We start from the raw sequence: 20,197 nt of genomic DNA, 5'->3' as shown, positions 1-20,197 counted from the left end.
TGTGTGTGTGTGTGTGTGTGTGTGTGTGTGTGTGTAGTTTTGTTTGGTGATTTGTGTAAATTCATTATAACATTTGTTGTCTTTTTCTTTTTAGTTTATAAATCTATTAAACTTATGGTGTGTAACAAATTATTCATGAGGAAAGAGACAACATCTCAACAAAGTTTTGGTTACAATCTTATTGTTTAACATTTTTAAAATCTTTCAAAATTCTCAACTCTTCAACTTAATCTAGAACACAATAGAATATTTTTAATGTTAATGAAGCTAAAGATAGTCTATGGAATGGCAAATCTTACTATACTTCACTTTATGAAATATTGATCTTTGATCATTATTTGATTAGGATTTCTTCACTTCTTTCGATCATATCTTTGTTGAGTAAATCTTTATTAAAACCTACTACTAAGTTACGACTAAATTATTTATGTATTTTATTCAAATATCTATACAAATTTTATAATACAAAACATAATATTTTTCTGTCTCAAATGTCCTAACTCTGCAAAAGGACATGTACCCTCTCTTCCTATAATCTTTCTTCTAAATAAACCCATAAATAAAATAAACAAATGTAAAATTGACTACTAATGGGTAGATATGATCACATAGGTTCTGATTCTAGCTACTAGTTTAAGTGTGAGGGGAAGCAAGGCGATAAAGGAACAAGTCAAGAGGGTAGGTGAAGAGATCGCTCCAGCTTTTATATCGCATACATAACATTACTTGACTTCTTCAGTTGTCTACTTGTCTATCGAAATCTGAAGCTGACACTCAAATAATGGTAGACCGTTGAGAATGGTACCCACAACAAGAAAATTAAATACCCACAACAAGAATCCTAAATTCCTATCATTCTTTTAAATATCTATGCTTTCTTTCTTTTTTTAAATCATAGTGTAGAGGTGTGAGACGCCATGTCTGTAGAAAGTTCAAATAGCGGGGAAAGTGATGTTTGATATATTCATACCCCTCGTTCTTGACCTTTTCCAAATAATTGAAGTCTATGCAAAGAAGGCTTTACAGAATAGAAAAAGCAATATACTCTAAAATACAAATGATCTATACTCCAAGCAGTTATTCTAAATTTAACCTTATGGAAGACTCTAAAAAATATTTTAAGGCATCGAAACAACAATAGGAGGTTGTATATTTCAAGGAAGATAGTGAATGAGTTGTTTCTATGACTTTTGATCTTTCAATATTTCTAAAACTTTTTTACATATAGATTTGAGGCTAAATAACTAGCTTACATATATTTGATTTTAATCACATATATATATAATACGTCGAGAGATATCTTTTCAAGGCACCTATTAGCGTTCGGGGTACATGATAAAAATAGGCGCCTCAAGAAGGATATCTCTCGACGTATTATATATATATGTGTGTGTGTGTGTGTGTGTGTGTGTGTGTGTGTGTGTGTGATTAAAATCAAATATATGTAAGCTAGTAGTAGTTGCGATGCAACATGGGAAACAATAAAAAAATTAAAAATAGAACTATATAATATTATATTATTAATGTTTGTTGCAATAATATGTAATATTATTATTGCAATTATTATTATTTTTTATTTGTTTGTGGAATAATATTATAATATATTATTATTATTAATTTATATTGTTTTCGTTATTATGATATTATTTTATAATTTATTGAAAATAATATTCATAATATAAATTTAAAATATTTTAAATGTATTATATTATTATTTTAAATCATTGTTAGTTATAATATTTTTTTATAGTTTTATTAGTAATACTATATTAATATAGTGTTATACGATAAGTATAATACTATTATATTCTTATTTTGAAACTATAATATTGTTTTATAGTTATTAAGTGTATAATATCAAGGTCGGGGTTTAAAACTTGGTTAGAGTTAGGGTTACGATTATAGTTAGGGGTGGGACTATGGTTATAGATAAGATTATGATAATGATAGAACAACAATTATGTGGGCTTTAGCTAAAGATTACGGTTAGGGTTAGGGCTAATATCATAGTCAGGTTTATGCTTAGGATTAGGTTTTCCATTAGAGATAATTATAATGAGGGTTAGAGTTATAATTATAATGAGAGTTAATATTGTACTTAGGATTAGGGTTAGGGTAGGGGTAAAGGTTATGATTTGGGTTAATCTTAGTGATTGTAATTAGTGTTAAGGTTAAGATTAGGGTTAGGGTTAGGGTTACAATTAGGATTAGGGTTAGAATTATAATTAGGGTTAGGGTTACATAGTTAGGATTATAAGGTTATATATAATTAATAATTGCATATAAAGTTAGGTTAAATATTATAATTAATAATTAGATATAAAGTTAGGTTTTGGGTCATTGTCAGGTTAGGGTTAGGGTTAGGGTTAGGGTTAGGGTTAGAGGGAGTTATAGTATTATAGATAAAATAATAGTTATATTTGGTTTTAGTTATTGATTAGAGTTGTTATTTGAGGATAATGCTTGGGGTAAGGGTTGAGGTTCAATTAGAATCAATATTAGGGTTAGGGATAGGGTTTAATTAGGATTAGCGTTAGCATTACAGCTAAATTAAGGTTAGAGTTAGTTTTATGACTCAAGAAGGGTCAGGATTTAAGAATAAAGCACGTTGTTAGGTTTTTGGCTATATAATAGAGCTTCGTTTGAAGGTTAGTGTTCAAATTTAATTAGGGTTATGGTTAGGGTTAGGGTTTCTAGTTTGGGTTAATATTATGCTTAGGGTTAGGGTTTCAATTTACATCATGGTTAGGATTAGGGTTTACATCATGTCTGGAATTATGAGTAGGGTTAGGGTGTACATCATGGTAAGGGTTAGGTTTAGGGTTATTTTTTAGTGAAAAAACTATCCAACCCTTAGGTTGTAGCAAGATATTAATACCCTCAATGTATTATTAATACATTGTAATAGATGATTGGTGCACAACCTAAGGGATATAGAGTCATTCCCTAATTTTAGAGTTGGGGTTTAGGGTTATGATTAGGTTAGGTTAGGGTTAGGGTTAGGGTTAGGGTTAGGGTTATGATTAAGGTAATGGTTTAGAGTTGTGGCTAGGACTATGGTAAAGGTTATGGTTAAGACCATCATTCAGGTTAGTGTTAGGGTTAACATTAGTATTATAGCTAGGGTTGTGGTTTATATCATGGTTAGTGTTAGGATTAATGTTAGTGTTTACATCATGGTTAAGGTTAGGTTTAGGGTCAACATTATGATTAGGATTTTCATCATGATTAGGGTTATTGTTACGATTATGGATAGGGTCGGGGCTTAGGATTATGGTTAGGTTTAGGATTTGAATCATGGTAAAGGTTAGGGTTATGGTTTGGGATAGGATTTAAAATTAGGATTAGGATGATTGTTAGTGTTTACATTATTATTCATATTAGGGTTAGTTTTAGGGTTTGGGTTATGGTTAGGTTTAAGGTTATAATTAAGGTTATTGCTAGGGTTAGAATTTGCATCTTGATTAGGATTAGGTTTAGGGTTAGTATTGCAATTTATTTAGGGTTTAATTATAGTGAGAGTTAGCATTAGTACTCAAATAGAGTTAGAGTTTAAGGATAAAGCATGGTGTGAGGGTTAGGATTATATAATAAAGCTTCATTTTAAGGATAAAGTTAAGGTTTAATTAGCTCACGGTAGTAATATAAATTTGAATTTACTTTGGAGAATTTAATATATTTGCTATATGATTTATTTGTTGCTGAAGAGTGGAGTATGTGGAGGATATTTTTCTAATAGGTTTGGTGAAAGTGGAAGGATTATAAAAGGTAAGCTTATTAAAAATGATATAAATTGTAACTATTGTGTTTTTCTCATTGATGAAGTTAGCTCAGTTATCATTGAAGTAACACTAACATCATAATATTATTTGATAAAGTTATTTTATTCGAAGCAGTGGCAATAGTTAATGTAGATAGGACCAGGATTTACATCAAGCTTACAATTAGGGTAAGGATTATGGTTAGTGTTGGGGCTTAGGATTATGGTTAAGGTCAGGGTTATAGTTTGGATTAGAGTTTAGAGTTAGGATTAGGCTTACAATTAGGTTTTACATCATGGTTAGGGATAGGATTAAGTGTTAGGGTTAGAATTATGGTTAGAGTTTACATCATGATTTAGGCTATAGATAGGGTTAGGGATAGGGTTAGGATTTACATCATGGTTGGGGTTAGGGTTGGAGTTAGAGGGCTAGGATTATGGTTAGGATTAATTTTTACGGTTACGGTTAGGATTATGGCTAGGGATAGAGCTTACATCATAGCTATAGATAGACTTAGGGATATGGTTAACTATAAGGGTTAGGATTTACAAAATGATTGAGGTTAAGATTATGGTTAGGCTTAGGGTTTAGCGTTATGGTTAGAATTATAGCTAGAGATAGGGTTGTTATCATAGTTAGGCTTAGGGTTGAGGGCTACAGCTAGTATTATGGTTAGGGCTAGGTTTAGGCTAAGGGTTATGATTTTTGTTAGCATTTACATCATGGTTAGGATTATGGTTAGGGTTAGGACTTATCATTATGGTTAGGATTAGGTTTTACATCATGGTTAGGGTTAGGGTAAGAGTGATTGTTATGGTTTGGGTTAAAGATTAGGGTTAGAATTAGGATTATGGTCAGAGTATTATGATTATGATATAATAATAATTATTAGAGGTTAGGGTTAGTATCCTAGTTAGTGTTAGAGTTTCATCATGGCTAGGGATATGCATAGGATTAGGTTTTGTATTAGAGATATAGTTAGGTTTAGGTTTGTTATTAGATTAGGCTCAAAGTTAAGATTGCATTTAGAAATAGTATTAGAGTTAGAATAACAATTATTATATGTTATGGATCAGGTTTAGTTTGTTTTAGGATTAGGGTTTAATTTGGTTTAGTGTTTAATTTGATTTAGTCTTTAGTATTAGGGTAAAGATTATGTAAAGAATTAAAATAGGGTGGGAAGAATAGACTAATTGTAATACAATAATAGTTACAACTCAATTATTTTTAGTGTTCAATTATGTTTAGGGTTAGGGTTCAATTTGGTTTACAGTTCAATTAGGTTTAGGATTAAGGTTCAATTTGGTTTAATGTTCAATTAGGTTCAATTTTGGGTTATGATTTCATTTGGTTTATATTAGGGTTCAAGTTATGTTACTAATAGTATTAGGGTTTAAATAAGTGAAGTGTTCAAATATGTTAAAGGGGCATATGGTCCAACTTGGTTTATTGCTAGGTTTAGGGTATAATTTGTTTACTATTATGGTTAGGCATTTTGGTTTAGTGTTAAATTATTTTTATGGAAAGGGTTCAATTTGGTTTGATATTACGATTCAATTTGCTTTACTATTTGGTTAGGGTTGGAGTTAGGAAGAGCATGTAGTTACTATTTGATTAAGGTTGTGCCTATGTTAGGATTATAATAAAATTATAATTATTGATTATGGTTACCATTAGGATAGGATTAAGATTCAAATAAGATTACAATTCAATTAAGTTTAAGATCATTGATAAATTAGGATTCAAGTTTGATTTAGTTTATTCTTGTTGAATTGTTCCACTTTAAAAACACATGTCCTCTAACAAACCTCTTTTGACTTTTTCCATGCACTTATTTTACAAAGAAATGATCAAAAAAGATTCCTAAGGACTAAATGTCAGCACAAAGGCTTTGGTTCTAGCTGCATGTTTAATAGGAGAGCGAAGTGCAGTCAATGGAGAAGTCGGCAGCGTGGGTGAAGTAATAGTTGTAAGATGACTTGACCTGAAATCTGAAGATAACATTGAAATAATGGCGGCGTGCACTACAATGGTATCAAAATCAACAATGACAAAATTAAATGCCACAACAATTAATTCAAATTCCTATCCTGCTTTTCGAAAGGCATGTAAGTCTACGAGTATCGCCATTTTCCTTTTGTTTTGTTTTTGTGACTGCAATGTCTGGTAGAGAGGCCACACCTGTGGAAAGTTTCAAATAGCGGGTTCTAGAAGACTCTAGTCATGCAAGCGACTTCTTCCAGAGTCAATACTGAAACAATTGATAGCTTTGTGTTTTGTTGGATATATATTGCTTTCATTATTGATCTCTTATTATTTTTTATTATTTTTTAAATTTTGTATAGGGAATATTTTAAATCGTTTCATTTCAAATTCATTTTTTCTATTCAAAATCAAATTAAAAAATTTCAAAGAGAATTTTGTAAGAAATATTAATTCATTTTAATGATAGATCAAGAGGGTGATCCAAACATTAACACAAAAGCTAACACACAATTGAATCAGAAAATATTAATCATGATAAGAATTTTATAGTGTACATAAGATTTTCCATTTTAAACAATTTTATTTTTATTTTTATTTTTTATTTTTATTTTTTTTATTTTTTTTTATATTAATTAATATTGGAAATAATTATTATAAAATCTTTTCTTTTTAAATTGCATGTCACACTTTTAATTCATTGAATCGAATTTCAAATATGATAATGGCTTGAATGGCTTGAATGACATGAGCACTAGTATATAAATCATAATAGTCATTTTCTATGACAAGTTGGAAAAGTAGATTATTATAAACATTAATTTTGATTTCAATATGTATTTTTGAATTGGTTCAATTAGAAAATAGTCATTGAAAAAATATATTGTTGTTCAATTTTTTTTATTTAATTGTCAAATTTATTATATTTGAATGAAGACAAAAATATTTTATGGCATCGAAACAACAATAGGAGGTTGTATATTTCAAGGAAGATAGTGAATGAGTTGTCTCCATGACTTTTGAACTTCTCTACATATAGATTTGATGCTAAATAATAATTCAAGGGTTTGACCAGGTCGGGAAAGGCATTAATAATTCTAAGTTGTTATTCCTTGAAAATAAATAAAGAGTATAATAGTTAATTGTAAGGGCAATCAAATCTTCTTTAAGATTAAAACTACAGAAAAGATTTCAAATATTCTCTTTCACAATATCAAATCACAATTATTATTTGAATTAGTCTGGTAAATAACATAATTTTCCAATTTTTAAGAGCTAGTGTAACTATCTTCAACTCAAATGAATGCTACGAATATATCTATTGTAAAATCAAGATATAATAGATATAATATATTATAATAAATAGAGATGCAGGACTTGTAAATAAATATTATTTGAATTAGTAACAAAAACACAAAGGCCCTCTATTTCTAAGAGCTAGTGTAACTATCTTCAACTTAAGGGAATGCCACAACTATATCTATTGTAAGATTGCACCAACTTTGATTAAGATTGTGTGATGATGAGTCTAGCTATTGATAGATTAAAGTTAAAATTATCTCTAGTATTAATTGTAGACAAGATTTTAGGAAAATTTGGTTTTATTTTTCCTTCTATAATCTCATTCTTTACTCATATTTTTTATTTAGATGGATTTATGAAGACCTTTCAAAGGGATTTAATTTATATTGACATAAAATTTAAAATAAATGTTGTCGTGGACAAATGGGTTAAATTGTTAAATAATAAAATTTTATCTTTAGATTGTACATTTACCTAAACAATGAGGATCCATCATCAAAATTAGATTAAAATGGTTACATAATGAATGGAAATATTGAAACTATAATATATTTGATAAATGTAAACCTAAAAACTTAACAAATGACATTGAATAGGAAAAATATCATGGACCTTTGAGATTTTTTAGTGCGCTAAGGCTTGATGAGATATCTATCTCTATAAGTAGTGAAGAGCTTTTAATATTTCCCTTATGTTGATATGTCATTTTGACCATCAATACAAGTTAATTAATATTATGATGAACATTTATATATATATATATATGAATTCCTATTATATTATTAACAATTAGGAAAATTGAATTTGACTTATTATGTTAAGACTAAAATTATTAAATATATTTTATTAGATAAGTAGGGCTTGAAGGGCCCTAAACCCAGTACAAAAGAGAGACTAGAACATAGTAACTGAATAATAGATCGAACTAATGGATTTCCAAAAGGACCCAAAATTTTTGAGGGTTTTTTAAGTCACCCAAAACTTTGCTTCTAGAAACTAACTATCTAGAAAGGCATACAAAGGATGACAATGAAACCATCCACTACAAAACCCCCTAGGCAAAGTGGAGAAGGGGAGGGATTTTTCCAAGGATCCCCCAAACCTTTACAAAGGGTTTTGAAATGGCACCCTGAACCAACGAACTACAACTGATCTAAAAACCCCAACAACTCCTCTCCACCTCAATAGGAGAGGATCTCATCCAAATAGGGGCAATGAAGAAGATGAAAGATCAGGAAGTTAACCAAACTGGCCTCATCCCTATAATTGAGCAGCAACTATCGAGTGAAAGCCATGTAGAATGACCTCCATTCTCCCTCCACAAGAAGATATATGCCTCAATAGGAGATAGTCCCACCTCGATAAGGAAAATAAGAGAGAGAAATAGAAGCAAAATACGACATTCCCACACCAATGGAACCATCAAAAACTCCATCTCAATAGGGACTAACTTCACCTCCATAGAAATCAAAAAAGAAGGAACCTATCAAGGATCAGAAGCCAAAGTTGACAGAACCCCAAAAAAACTTGTTCTTAACAAAAAAAACAAGTCATAGCTAGAATGGGCCCTTTAAAACTAGTAGAAACCCTCTGGAAAACCAAAAGAACAAAGTGAAAAAAAAAAAACCTTCTCTAGGCACCAGAATAGAAAAACTAAAAACATCAAACTCCTTAGCACAAAAGATGAACACCATGGAGCGCTCTTCAATAAAAACAAAGAGAGACATATGCCTACTAGCATAGGCCAAAACCCATAATAACCTCTTCCACAACGTCAGCATGAGGAGCAACAATCGTTGAAGAGAAAAAAAACACCACATCTGACATAAGCCACCAGCTCACCACACATGAGAAAACTCTAATCAGCCAAAGGGGCTAGGTAATAACCCCCCACCAAACCCAAGACACCCAATGAACACGTTGGGCGAGAGAAAAAATAGGCAGAGAAAACCAAAGAAGGGAAAGATAGGAACACCCCCCTCAACCACAAGCCAGAGACCACAATTAGAAAGACAAACAGATGGAGTGCTAACAAAAATGTAACTCTACAAAACCCAAATAGCAACGAAGAACCAGAGGAAAAGGGGTCTCACCTCGAAACCAACGCACCCCCTTTCACTACCAGTATCCACCCATTCACCACCAAACCAGCACACACCCAAAGGAGGGCTCTGCATGCATGGTGATCAAAACAACACTTCCACAAAGGGCAAAGCAATGTCAAGCATTTCTCCTCCCTAGCACACACAGGATCCCAACCACAGCCACCTCCAAAGTTATATCAACCCCCAAACCATCATCATCTACAAGGGACACCATGCTTAGAAAAGAAAGAGTAAACGTGTAGAACCCATCATCATAGAAACCACACACTAGGCCTAGAGATCCACAATGAGAGCCCACAACAAAGCCCAATGGGCCTCTTAAGGAAATAGGCCACTGAGCAACCAAACTTGCAGCAAGAATAGGAATAAGATGGCCATGGGTAAATTCTCCATTTCCATCATCATCTTCATCTTCCACCTATCCTGCATCACAATCACTACTGGATACCCTACCTACCCCGCCACTCCTGCCCTTTTACCATCATAGCTTGGTCATGTTACGTAAAATTATTAGATGTTAAATAGATTTGACATAAATAAATTATCAAAATTAACAATTTTATTCATTTAATACTATATGTACTTTATAATAAAATTACTAATTTGATTATTGTATTTTGATCATATGTTAATCCAATATGTAATTGGAGAAGTAATGAAAAATATTGAATATTAGGTCAAATGGTGAGTTGTGATCATGGGTAGTTAATTGAAGTTTTCATTATTTGGATTTATGATTGTAGGATATAAATAGACCCTAACTTATCCTTTCCTACATGCATTTGTGAGATAACTTATTAATTAAGAAATTGTCTTAAATTGCTTCTTAAATATGAAACATAACTCAAAGTTAAAGCTATGAGATTTCCACAATCCATGTTATATTCTTATGAATTTTTCTGGATTCGATTGTGTGTATTTTTTTTTTCCATCAATGTTTCTAATCACACTCTGTGATTCATCATCAGGATGAAAATAATTCCAAAGATATGAAAGATGATGAATCATAGAGTGTGATTCAAAATGTTGATGGAAAAAAAACTACACACAATCGAATCAAAAAAAATTCATAAGAATAAGAAATGCTCTAGAAGTCTTTGATAGGAAACAAGGATATATTGATTTCAAATGAAAGTATATGTATTTTTAAATGAAAGATTAAGTAGTTCTCTCAAGTAAAGGTAATAAATATATAAATTGAATTTATAAATGATTTGAATCTTATTCCCAAATTCAATTAACCAAAAAATCAATCTACCAAATAGAGACATCTATCAAGTATTAGTTTAGGTGAACTTTGCTGAACATTACACTACTTAAGAGAACAATAAATTGTTACATGATTCTTTAGTTTACATCTTAGTATATTCTTCTAGCTTATGTGGATATTAGGTTATTTAATACTTTATTATATATGAAATTAAATTAGATTATTTTCCCTTACATTTCAAACAAAGGGGTAAAAACTTTATTGAAACTCAAAGAACAACATTACAAATGAATCAAGAGACCAAAGTCCCCATGAAAATCCTGACCACCAAGCAAGAAAAGACAATCAACACCATCAACCATCACCTTCTCCCTCCCTATCCTCAGCAAGAATTCTCTCAAAATCAGGACGAAGCGCCGAAGAGACCATTTCCCACTCCTCAATTCTCCATCCCTCAGCATACTCTGACGCCCATTTCGCCAAGCAATTAGCAGCCCTATTCCACTCCCTTGGAATATGAACGAAAGTCACCAAATCCATTAATGAACTAACCCGCAAAATCTGTTGCACCACCCCAGCCAACTGCCAACTGACATCCTCCACTTTCTGCTTAATAAGTAAATTGATCAAAACCTGGGAATCAGACTCACAAACAACCCTTCTCCATCCCAAATCATAAGGTTTCTCAAGAGCACAAAGAATTGCCAACCCTTCCATAAGGTTGACAGTATGAACACCCTCATAGATCGAAAAAAGGAAAACCACCGAACCCAAATAGTCCCTACCAATCCCCCCAATACCAACCGGCCCCGGATTGCCTCTGGAGGAACCGTCAGTATTGATTTTTAGAACCCCAATTGGGGGAGGTTGCCAGAATCCAGACCTTTGAACTCTCTGCTTCAAATGCTTACCACGCTTTACACATGCCGAGGCCAAGGACAGCCCCTGAATCCCCAATCTCTCTGCCACTTCAGCATCCCTTTTCCCCAAGGGGAATTCCAACTCACACTTAGCCACCACCGTCTCTTGAACCATGCCCAAAGTTCTTTGCCAAATTTGTTGAACCAACTTCTTTTCTCCATGAAATATTCGCCGATTCCGCTCCAGCCAAATCTGCCACAATATGAAGATAGGACCCACAGACCACACCACCTGTAAAAAAGAAGCCATAGAGGGAGGCCTACCCAACCTTTGCCAAAACTAAATCAAGGAAGAAGCATGAACACAGGGACTATTCCAAACCCCCCACCAGAAATGCCAAATCTGGAGGGAGAAAGGACAGCGAAAAAACAAGTGAGTCGAGTCCTCCTCGTTAGCTCCACACAAAACACAAACCGAGGGACCCTGGAAGCCACGCTTCTGAATATTATCCCAGGTCAAGAACTTATTCCAAGCCAAAATCCACACAAAACAATTACATTTTGGCCAGGAAGACTTGTTCCATATCTTCTTCCACCACTGAATTTCATCCCCATCCACCCTATGGGACAATAGCTCCCGATAGCCAGAAGCAACAGTATATTCCCCTTTAGGATTGGGAGACCAGGCAAGCACATCATCATACTGGAGAGGGTTGCAACGTCTACTAGAAAGGACATTATGTAGCTCAACACATTCTTCTGGCATCCCAACATCAGGCCATTCAGCTGGAGACTTCCATCCAGCCACCTCCAACTGACCACGAGAGGAAAATGACTTAAAGTCACTTACCCGAGTCTAGCCATTCTCACGAAATCTCTGACAGAGATTTAACAAGTGAGGAAACTAAGAAATGATGGGGGGGTATCCATCCCATGAATCAGACCAGAATTGAACCTCAGTCCCCTTGTTACAAATCCAAAATAAACCATCCTTAATAAGATTAGCCCCTTTCTTAAGCGTACTCCAGATCACTGAGCCCTTTCCAAGAAGGGGGTAATGGGGCATTTCCAACTGAGGGATTCCCTAAAAATACTTCTGAGAAAGAATCTTGGCCCAACTCTTATCCTACTCCTTACACCACCTCCAATATAGTTTCGCAGCCAAAGCTGCACCAGTCAAAGCCATCTGCTGCAGACCGAAGCCACCAAATTGCTTTGGGCTACACACTACCTCCCATCTAACCAAAATCCATTTGGAAGACTCCAAGCAACCAGCCCATAAAAATTGTCGTGTCACAGAATCCAAATCCTTAACAAAACCCATAGGGGCAACCTGTAGCATGCATCTGTAAATGGGCAAAGCCTGTACCACCGACTTGATAAGCTGAACACGACTAGCAAAAGATAACCACCGGTGAGTCCAGTGATTAACCTTCACCCTAAATTTATCTAGAATGCTCTACCATGACTCCCGAGGCAATCTGCCCACCGAGAGAGGGAAACCAAGATAGGTCAAAGGAAGTGTCCCGATCTGAAATCTCAATGTTTGAACAATCCTCCTCTGAATGGGGCGTGGAGTGTTGAAGAAGAAAATAGAAGACTTATCCTCATTGATTTGTTGACCTAAGGCAACCAAGTAAACATCCAACACCCTACGTAAATTAGAAGCCTCTCGCATTGTAGCCATACCCATCAGAGCAGTATCATCCACAAATTGCAGATGAGACTGCGGAGGTAAATTACCTCCCCACTGCCAGCCCTATATGCTACCCATCTCCACATTCCTTCAAAGCAATCTCCCCAAACCTTCAGCAAGGAGGATAAACAAGTACGGAGAGAGAGGGTCCCCCTGACGAAGGCCCCTAGAAGCACCGAAAAGCTCAGAATGATTCCCATTAATAAGCATAGAGAAAGAGACTGAGGTGACACAACTCATAACCCATTGAATCCACTCCACCGCAAACCCAAAAGCAGCGAGAACCTTCCACAAGAAGGACCATCGAACTCTGTCATAAGCCTTCGCCATATCCAATTTGATAAACATTGCCTTTTCCTTGGAGCTGGCCATAGAATGGATGACTTCAGTTGCAATAACAATCCCATCCAGAATTTGTCTGCCTGCAACAAAACCACTCCGTTCTTCGGAAATCAACTCCTCAAGACCCTTTTTCAACCTGTCAGCAATTACCTTAGAGATGATTTTATAGATGAAATTGCAAAGAGAAATGGGTCGAAATTGGCTTAACCTATCCACCCCCTCACACTTGGGAATAAGAGAAAGGAAAGTAGAATTTAAAGCCCTTAGCATCTGCTTGTTCCTTTGAGATTCTTACACAACCTCCAGGAGATCCAAACTGATAATATCCCAAAATTCTTGGAAAAACTCGATCGAGAAGCCATCAGGACCTGGCGCCTTTCCCTTCTGCATCTGGAACACAGTTCCTTCAAGTTCTTCCAGTGTGATATCATTCATAAGCTGTTGGTTCAGCTCCCTAGACACAAGATGAGGAATACAAAAATGAACCTGAGCCTCCTCAAGAGACCCCCCTTGCGAGTCCTCCCTAAAGAGAGAAGCAAAGTATTGTCTTACCTCATTAGAAATTTCAGGGAAGGAAGACAGATGTTCTCCCCCATCGTTCACAAGACCAGAGATAGAATTCCCATGCCTCCGTGCTTTCACCGAATTGAAGAAAAAAGACGTATTTTTATCCCCTTCCTGCTGCCAAACTATTCGAGCCTTCTGTTTCCAATATATCTCTTCCCTCAGCTCCCATTCCTCCAAGGTTCTCACAGCTTGTGCTTCAACCTAAAGAAGCTCAGGCGTCACTCCAACCTCCCTTAACCTCCTTGTGATACTATCCAATTCTTCCTGAGCCACTGCCTTTTCCTGGAAGACATTCCCAAAACACTGAGAGTTCCAGTGCTTAAGCTGATATTTAACATGTTGAAGACGCTTGGAAAAAATATACATTGCCATCCCATAAGCAGGTCTTCCACTCCTCCACCATTCTGCCACATAGTCCTTCAGAGAAGGGTCACGCAACCACATGAGCTGGAACCTAAAAGAAGGCGTACGTGGAGCACAAGTCGAATCAATGATAAGCTTGATAGGCCAGTGATCTGAACCTTTCCAATCCAAGATCTTAGAGTAGGAAGACCACATCCCCCCAACCCAGTAGCAGGACACCAGAAAGCGATCCAGCCTTTCTACGATGCAATAATCCCCAACTCGATGGTTGTTCCAAGTAAACTGTCCTTTACTAGGCTTGATATCAATAAGATTTAAAGAGTTGATGCTATCCCGAAGCAACAAAGCAGAGGGCTCCAGCCTCCCAGAACCACCTCGCTTCTCAGCCAACTCGCAAATAGCATTGAAGTCTCCAGCCATAATCCATGGATGGAAAGGTGCCATAGATCGGACTAACCTGATATGAGACCACAGAGCTTGCTTTCCCTGGATATCAGTAGGACCATAGATATTAGACAAGAGAATAACCTCCCCTGTCTCAAAGCTAGAAGCTATCATAGACATAGTGGATTTAGAAGACACCCACCAAAGAGGTCGAATTTTCTGAGGATTCCAAAAATAGGCCACACCCCCAGAAGATCCATGAGCACCGATACATTGACACTCACCACACCTCCATAGCCTAGGTGCCAAGTCAAGCATACTCTCAACAGATAACTTAGTCTCCTGAAGAAAAAACGCATCAGGACCATGCTTTCGAACTAAATCGTGAACCGCTTTTTGTCGAGGGCCGCTGTTCAAGCCCCTTACGTTCCATGAAAGAACTATCATTTCAAGGGGCTCGAAAAGTGAGAATCTAGAGTCTTTACTGACCCTGACTCAACCAAGTTCTCGCTTATCAATTTGATCTTTTCCACATCCTTCTTTCTACCTGGTTTAGCAAATTTCTCTGCCCCACCTTTCTTAATATCTTTTTGCAAAATACCCAATTTTGGAGGCTTAGATTTCTTAGCAGAATCCAGATCTGCACTTCGCCCAAGAGGAGAAGAATCCTCCCCCACTTCTGGAATAACAGCCAAAGAAACAGGAGCCTCCAGACCTTCTGTCGGCATAGCAGCATCCGTGAGCACACCAAAATCACCTTGTGGTTCCATAAAAGAATCGAGAGCAGGTCCCTCTTGATCAAACCCCTCAATCCCCTGCTCCAAGTTTACCAAACCTGGGTTAACTTCCTGGTGACTAAGGTCGTCCAAAACCTCAAACCTGTTAAAAGTGCCCTCATCTTGCCTTTCGCTGAAAGGCCTCTTTTGCCCCCTGTTCTTATTCTGAGCCTTGACAGGAACAAAACCATCATTATCTACCCCCGCAGTAGGACCGTTGCCCTTCCCCTTATCCGCCTTGGGAGGCTCCCTAGAACGTTGAGAAGGCTGGGGTTCCACCGACTTGTATCTTGGACATTTTCTCAGCAAGTGGCCATATTCACGATAGAGCCTGCAGCAGAAGGGAAGGGTCTCGTAGTCCAATTGCTGCACCCAAGAATAAGAGCCCGCACACATATATATTGCATCAGGAAGAGGCTTACTTAGGTCAATTTCAACACAAATTCTTGCAAAAGGCGTTGCCTTTTTCCCCAAGGTCTGCGACGAAGTTCCAACTGGTTTTCCAAGCAGCAAAGCCAGCAAAAGCAACACATCCTCCCGACAGCAGTCCACTGGGAGGCGAGGTAAACGAACCCACACCGGGATGCGATTTGGAAGCTCCTCAGCGGGGTTAAATCCTGCATGCCACGGCTTGATAAACAACCCCACGTTATTATGAAAATAAGGTCCTCCCTCAAATACCTTGTTACGATCAGCTATACAATTAAAGGTAACCATGAAGTAATTGTTAGCCAACAACATTATCTCCATTTCTCCCACCGGCTCCCAAGTTCTCTGAGCCCAAAGCTCCAAAAACTGAAGCGAGACCCTCATCCCCAAAAATTTGCAATATAAGGAATGATTTGAGTAGTAATCAATATCGTCAGTAATCATTTCAGGCGGGACAACAAATTTCGGTCTCACCTTGCACCGCTCTAGACAGCCATTAACCTTCGTGATCCACGAACCAGAGGGCAATCCCACACCATCCATCCCAGGCTCCACTGCAAATAGACTGTTATTAAATGTTGACATCCCATCCTTTGGGGACATCGAGTTAATTGATGCATGCAAATTCAACACAGGGGTAACCCCAAATGCCTCCCCCTTAGAAAAGGCCATCGAACCTTAGGCCAATAGACAAGCCCCAGAAGGGAATGAGGGAGCAAATCCCCCGCCACACCCTCCACCCAAACTCCGCAAAACCCACCACTCGAACCCTACCAAAGCCGCACCAGTCAGGGAGAGAGGCAAGCAAGACTAGAAGGGACCAGCCACAGACTCCTTCCCAACTCCTCACACAATGAAATCCGTTCCAGACAGTCACAAGTCCCAGCCATGAGCCAAACACACAGGCGCGTATAAGCTCGGCCCAGATCGCACCAAAACAACCCCCAATCTTGAATCTCGAACCAGGCTTTCACCCCAAAGCCAGCCACACCACATAAGCTAAAAGTCCGCCCCCAGGAGAACAGAAAACACCCACCCAAACTGCGCAGAAACAGAAGAAAGTGACCACGAGCTAGGGCTCAGGTGCCCTAGCTCGGCCCACGCAGGAGCAGACCCGTTCCATTTTTTCCTTCCAACATTTCCCAATATTTTCTCCACCAATTTGGGCCATTTTCCCTTACATTTGAATGTCTTATAAATTCTTTATTTCTCATATAGAATTAACATGTAGGAATGTAACTTTCCAACTAAGCCTACTACTAACTATTAACTAAATAATATTTATTCATTATTTAGTTAATTTGAAACTATCTAACCTATTGAGGTAAAAACCAAACATTCCATCATTATTGTGCTAGTCTAGATAAGAGTAGAACACTATGAGATTTGAAAGAAGCCCTTATAGAGACTTTGATGCAACACCTTCACCAATATGCCTCACTCACCTAGGAAACACTAGATTGACACCATTAATGGATATGGTAATTGTAGAACATGCCAACCTGTACACAACATTAGATAACATAAAGTCTCTCCAAAATCCTTGCATAATAAAAGAACAATTTTCCTTTGAAATTCCACATCTCCTCCAAGTGTGTCAAATCCCTCTTAAAGTGTTTCTTATGAGAGAACAAATCTCCTTGAAGTGTTCACGTCTTTTCTTAGTGTGTCAAATCCAACCTCTGGTACTATGGAAGTGATCCCCACTCTATTGTATAAAAACCCAACCAAAAATAAATTCATTAAACACAAAAACTCAAGATGTTAGGCCCCCTCTTTTCTAAGCAACAATAACAAGAAATCTCAAGATACTAAGACTCCTCTTTATTAATGAGCATAGATAGAAAAATATGCTTCTCATTTAATTAATCACCCCTAAGTGAGAAGATATCTTAGGATGATAGATGTCCTCCTACCTCCAAGGTGGTGCCATGATAATGGATTACACAGTTTGGCGAAACTTGACATTGAATTAAAATTTTTGCATGAGATCTTCACTTTCTAACATTTATAGTAGCTAAACCATTAATAATTTGAAGATGGAAAAAACTATTGATTTGTGAGAATTTAAAGATGGAGAAAACTGTTGATTTGTGAGATTTTTTGTGTTGATTTTCAATATATTAAAAAAATAAAGATGCATATTTTAATTAACTTTTAAAAACTTTTTTTTTATATAGTAATCAACATTTTTTTAAAGTGACATTTATTTTGTCATGCATAACATTTTTTATAGAAATAATTAAATTCTAATTTGGTAAATATAGATTTTTTACATCAATATCTAGTGTATGAATGTTTTTGCATAGTTTTTTGTTGCATATTATTTTAGTTAATATTTTAAGTCAAATTAATTTTAATTTTGATAGAGGTGTATTAAGTCATGCATAACTTTTTTTATGAATTTGAATTAACATCTTTTTGTTCTAAAATAAGGATAACAAATACTTACAAAATTTTAATTTAAAAAAAAAATCTATATTTTTCCTATTTTTCCCCATATGTGAAACAAAGACCTTAATATTTGATGAAAAACCTACATTCATAAGAAATAAAAAATAAATATATTAATAAAATCAAATATATTAAAAACTATACTTTTTGCAAAGCTTATAATAAGAACTACATACTTACAAAATAAAACTTGTAAATGAATTCATTTGAACCGCCAAAAGCTAATGTAAGAGTTATTTTTTGGTAGCATTTGAGAGGTGCAAAGGAAACTCCATGGCAAGTATGATTCAAGACGAGAGAAGTTTTGTTCAAGGGGGTTCAATCTAAGAAGCTTTGATCTAACACTCTTCAATTAATTCCTTCAAATGGGACCTCTCATGACTTAAATCATTACATTTTCTAAAATATGTGATTTCAGCGAAGATCAATATGTACCAAAGTTCGTAACTCATTATTGTGGGATTACCCTTTAATAGATCCTCTGTGTGAGCTCTAGCAATTAGATTATGAATGTGAATACCTAAAATCTTTGTTATGCGTAGTATAAATGGCCCTGATAAAATTTGCGCACTTATATGTATATGTTTCCTACAAATGGGACCTCTTAAGACTTAAATCATTACATTTTTTAAAATATGTGATTTTAGAAAAGATCAAGATATACCAAAGTTTGTGACCCATTATTGTGGGATTACCCTTCAATATATCTTCTCTTTGCTCTAGAAATTAGATTGTGCATGTGAATAAAAAAACTCTTTGTTATGCTTAATATAGATGATCTTGATAAAATTTTCACACTCATGTATATGTATACGTATGTATGTATGTATATATGCATTTGTATTTGTATGTATATGTGTGTATATATAATATAAAATCTACAATAAAATATATATTAATATCTTTGAAAAGACAACTTATCTGGATAACCTTCATGAAAATTGTGTTTGACTCGCAGGCTCGAGCATCAAATTTAGAGCTTCCCTCCAAGCACAATACAAAGATACTTAACAAACTTCACAAATTAAAAGACATGTTTATATTAACGCTCATAAATGGATTCCATCAAAAGAGTCCAGCGTTGAGATTTGGAATTCGGCTATTCCATAGTCAAGACATGATTTAAAATACGTCATTCAAAGAAAGTAAGCATTCAGAAACTGTGGCTGCTTCATCTCAAAAATATGAGAAACAAAAGAAATGGGACAAACGTTTCTGGCGGAAGCCTGTAAACATTTTTGCGTTAACCATGTTTTGTTACTGCACGTTAAATAAATCAAATCTTGATGAGATGTTCTTAAAGGCAGTGTTACTAAGGATTTTGATTGTGAGAGCACTACTAATTTCAAGATTTTTAATCAATGTTTGCAGTGATAAATTTTAAAGGAAAAGGACACATTATATTATCCAGTTATGTGGACATAAAACTTTGGTTTTCAATTTTCATCTAAATTAATTTTATTTGATATCCTACATGCATTAGAATCATTTTTCATTATATGTGTAGAATGCAATGTGTTTATGCAAACCATCACCTTAACTGCTTGACATCTTAAATCTTTCTTTCTTGTATTTTACAACTGCTTACAGCAGACCATCACCTTTAACACATGATATTAAAATATTTCTTCCTTTCATTCATTCTACAGTACAATTAGCTTACACAGCACACCATCTTAAACACTTATTGAAAAATTTAACTCTTTTATAAAAGTCAAGACTATGATATAAAAAAATGCTAGTCAAAGACCAATTCAAAGAATGGATAGTAAGAAGTTAAAGTCTGATATGATTACACAGTCAAGATTGGATTGCCAGAATGGATTGTTAGTCAATTGGTTTTATCGGGTGAATGTTTAAGCACAACTCCTAATAATGCAGGCTTTAGTAAGTTTATATACAAATTCTATGCCTTCATACTTCGAAGCGTAACAGATTAAAGATCTAATCCTGTTGCCGCCTTCT

At 35.4% G+C, this 20,197-nt stretch overlaps 1 protein-coding gene across 1 annotated transcript; it reads right to left on the bottom strand.

Annotated features, from left to right (window-relative positions):
- Positions 1-12,347: 12,347 nt before the first annotated feature.
- On the bottom strand, positions 12,348-16,450 carry LOC131876167 (uncharacterized). Its single transcript, XM_059220986.1, has 6 exons — positions 15,121-16,450; positions 14,055-15,013; positions 13,812-13,961; positions 13,555-13,697; positions 13,054-13,395; positions 12,348-12,615 (listed from the first exon to the last, which is right to left on the bottom strand). Exons 1-6 carry the CDS (start codon positions 16,448-16,450, stop codon positions 12,348-12,350), a joined length of 3,192 nt encoding a protein of 1,063 aa, XP_059076969.1.
- Between the last annotated feature and the right edge of the window lie 3,747 nt (positions 16,451-20,197).

The sequence above is a fragment of the Cryptomeria japonica genome, chromosome 5 (genome assembly GCF_030272615.1).
Source record: "Cryptomeria japonica chromosome 5, Sugi_1.0, whole genome shotgun sequence".
NCBI lineage: Eukaryota > Viridiplantae > Streptophyta > Pinopsida > Cupressales > Cupressaceae > Cryptomeria > Cryptomeria japonica.
This window is presented reverse-complemented; position numbering and strand designations above follow the sequence as displayed.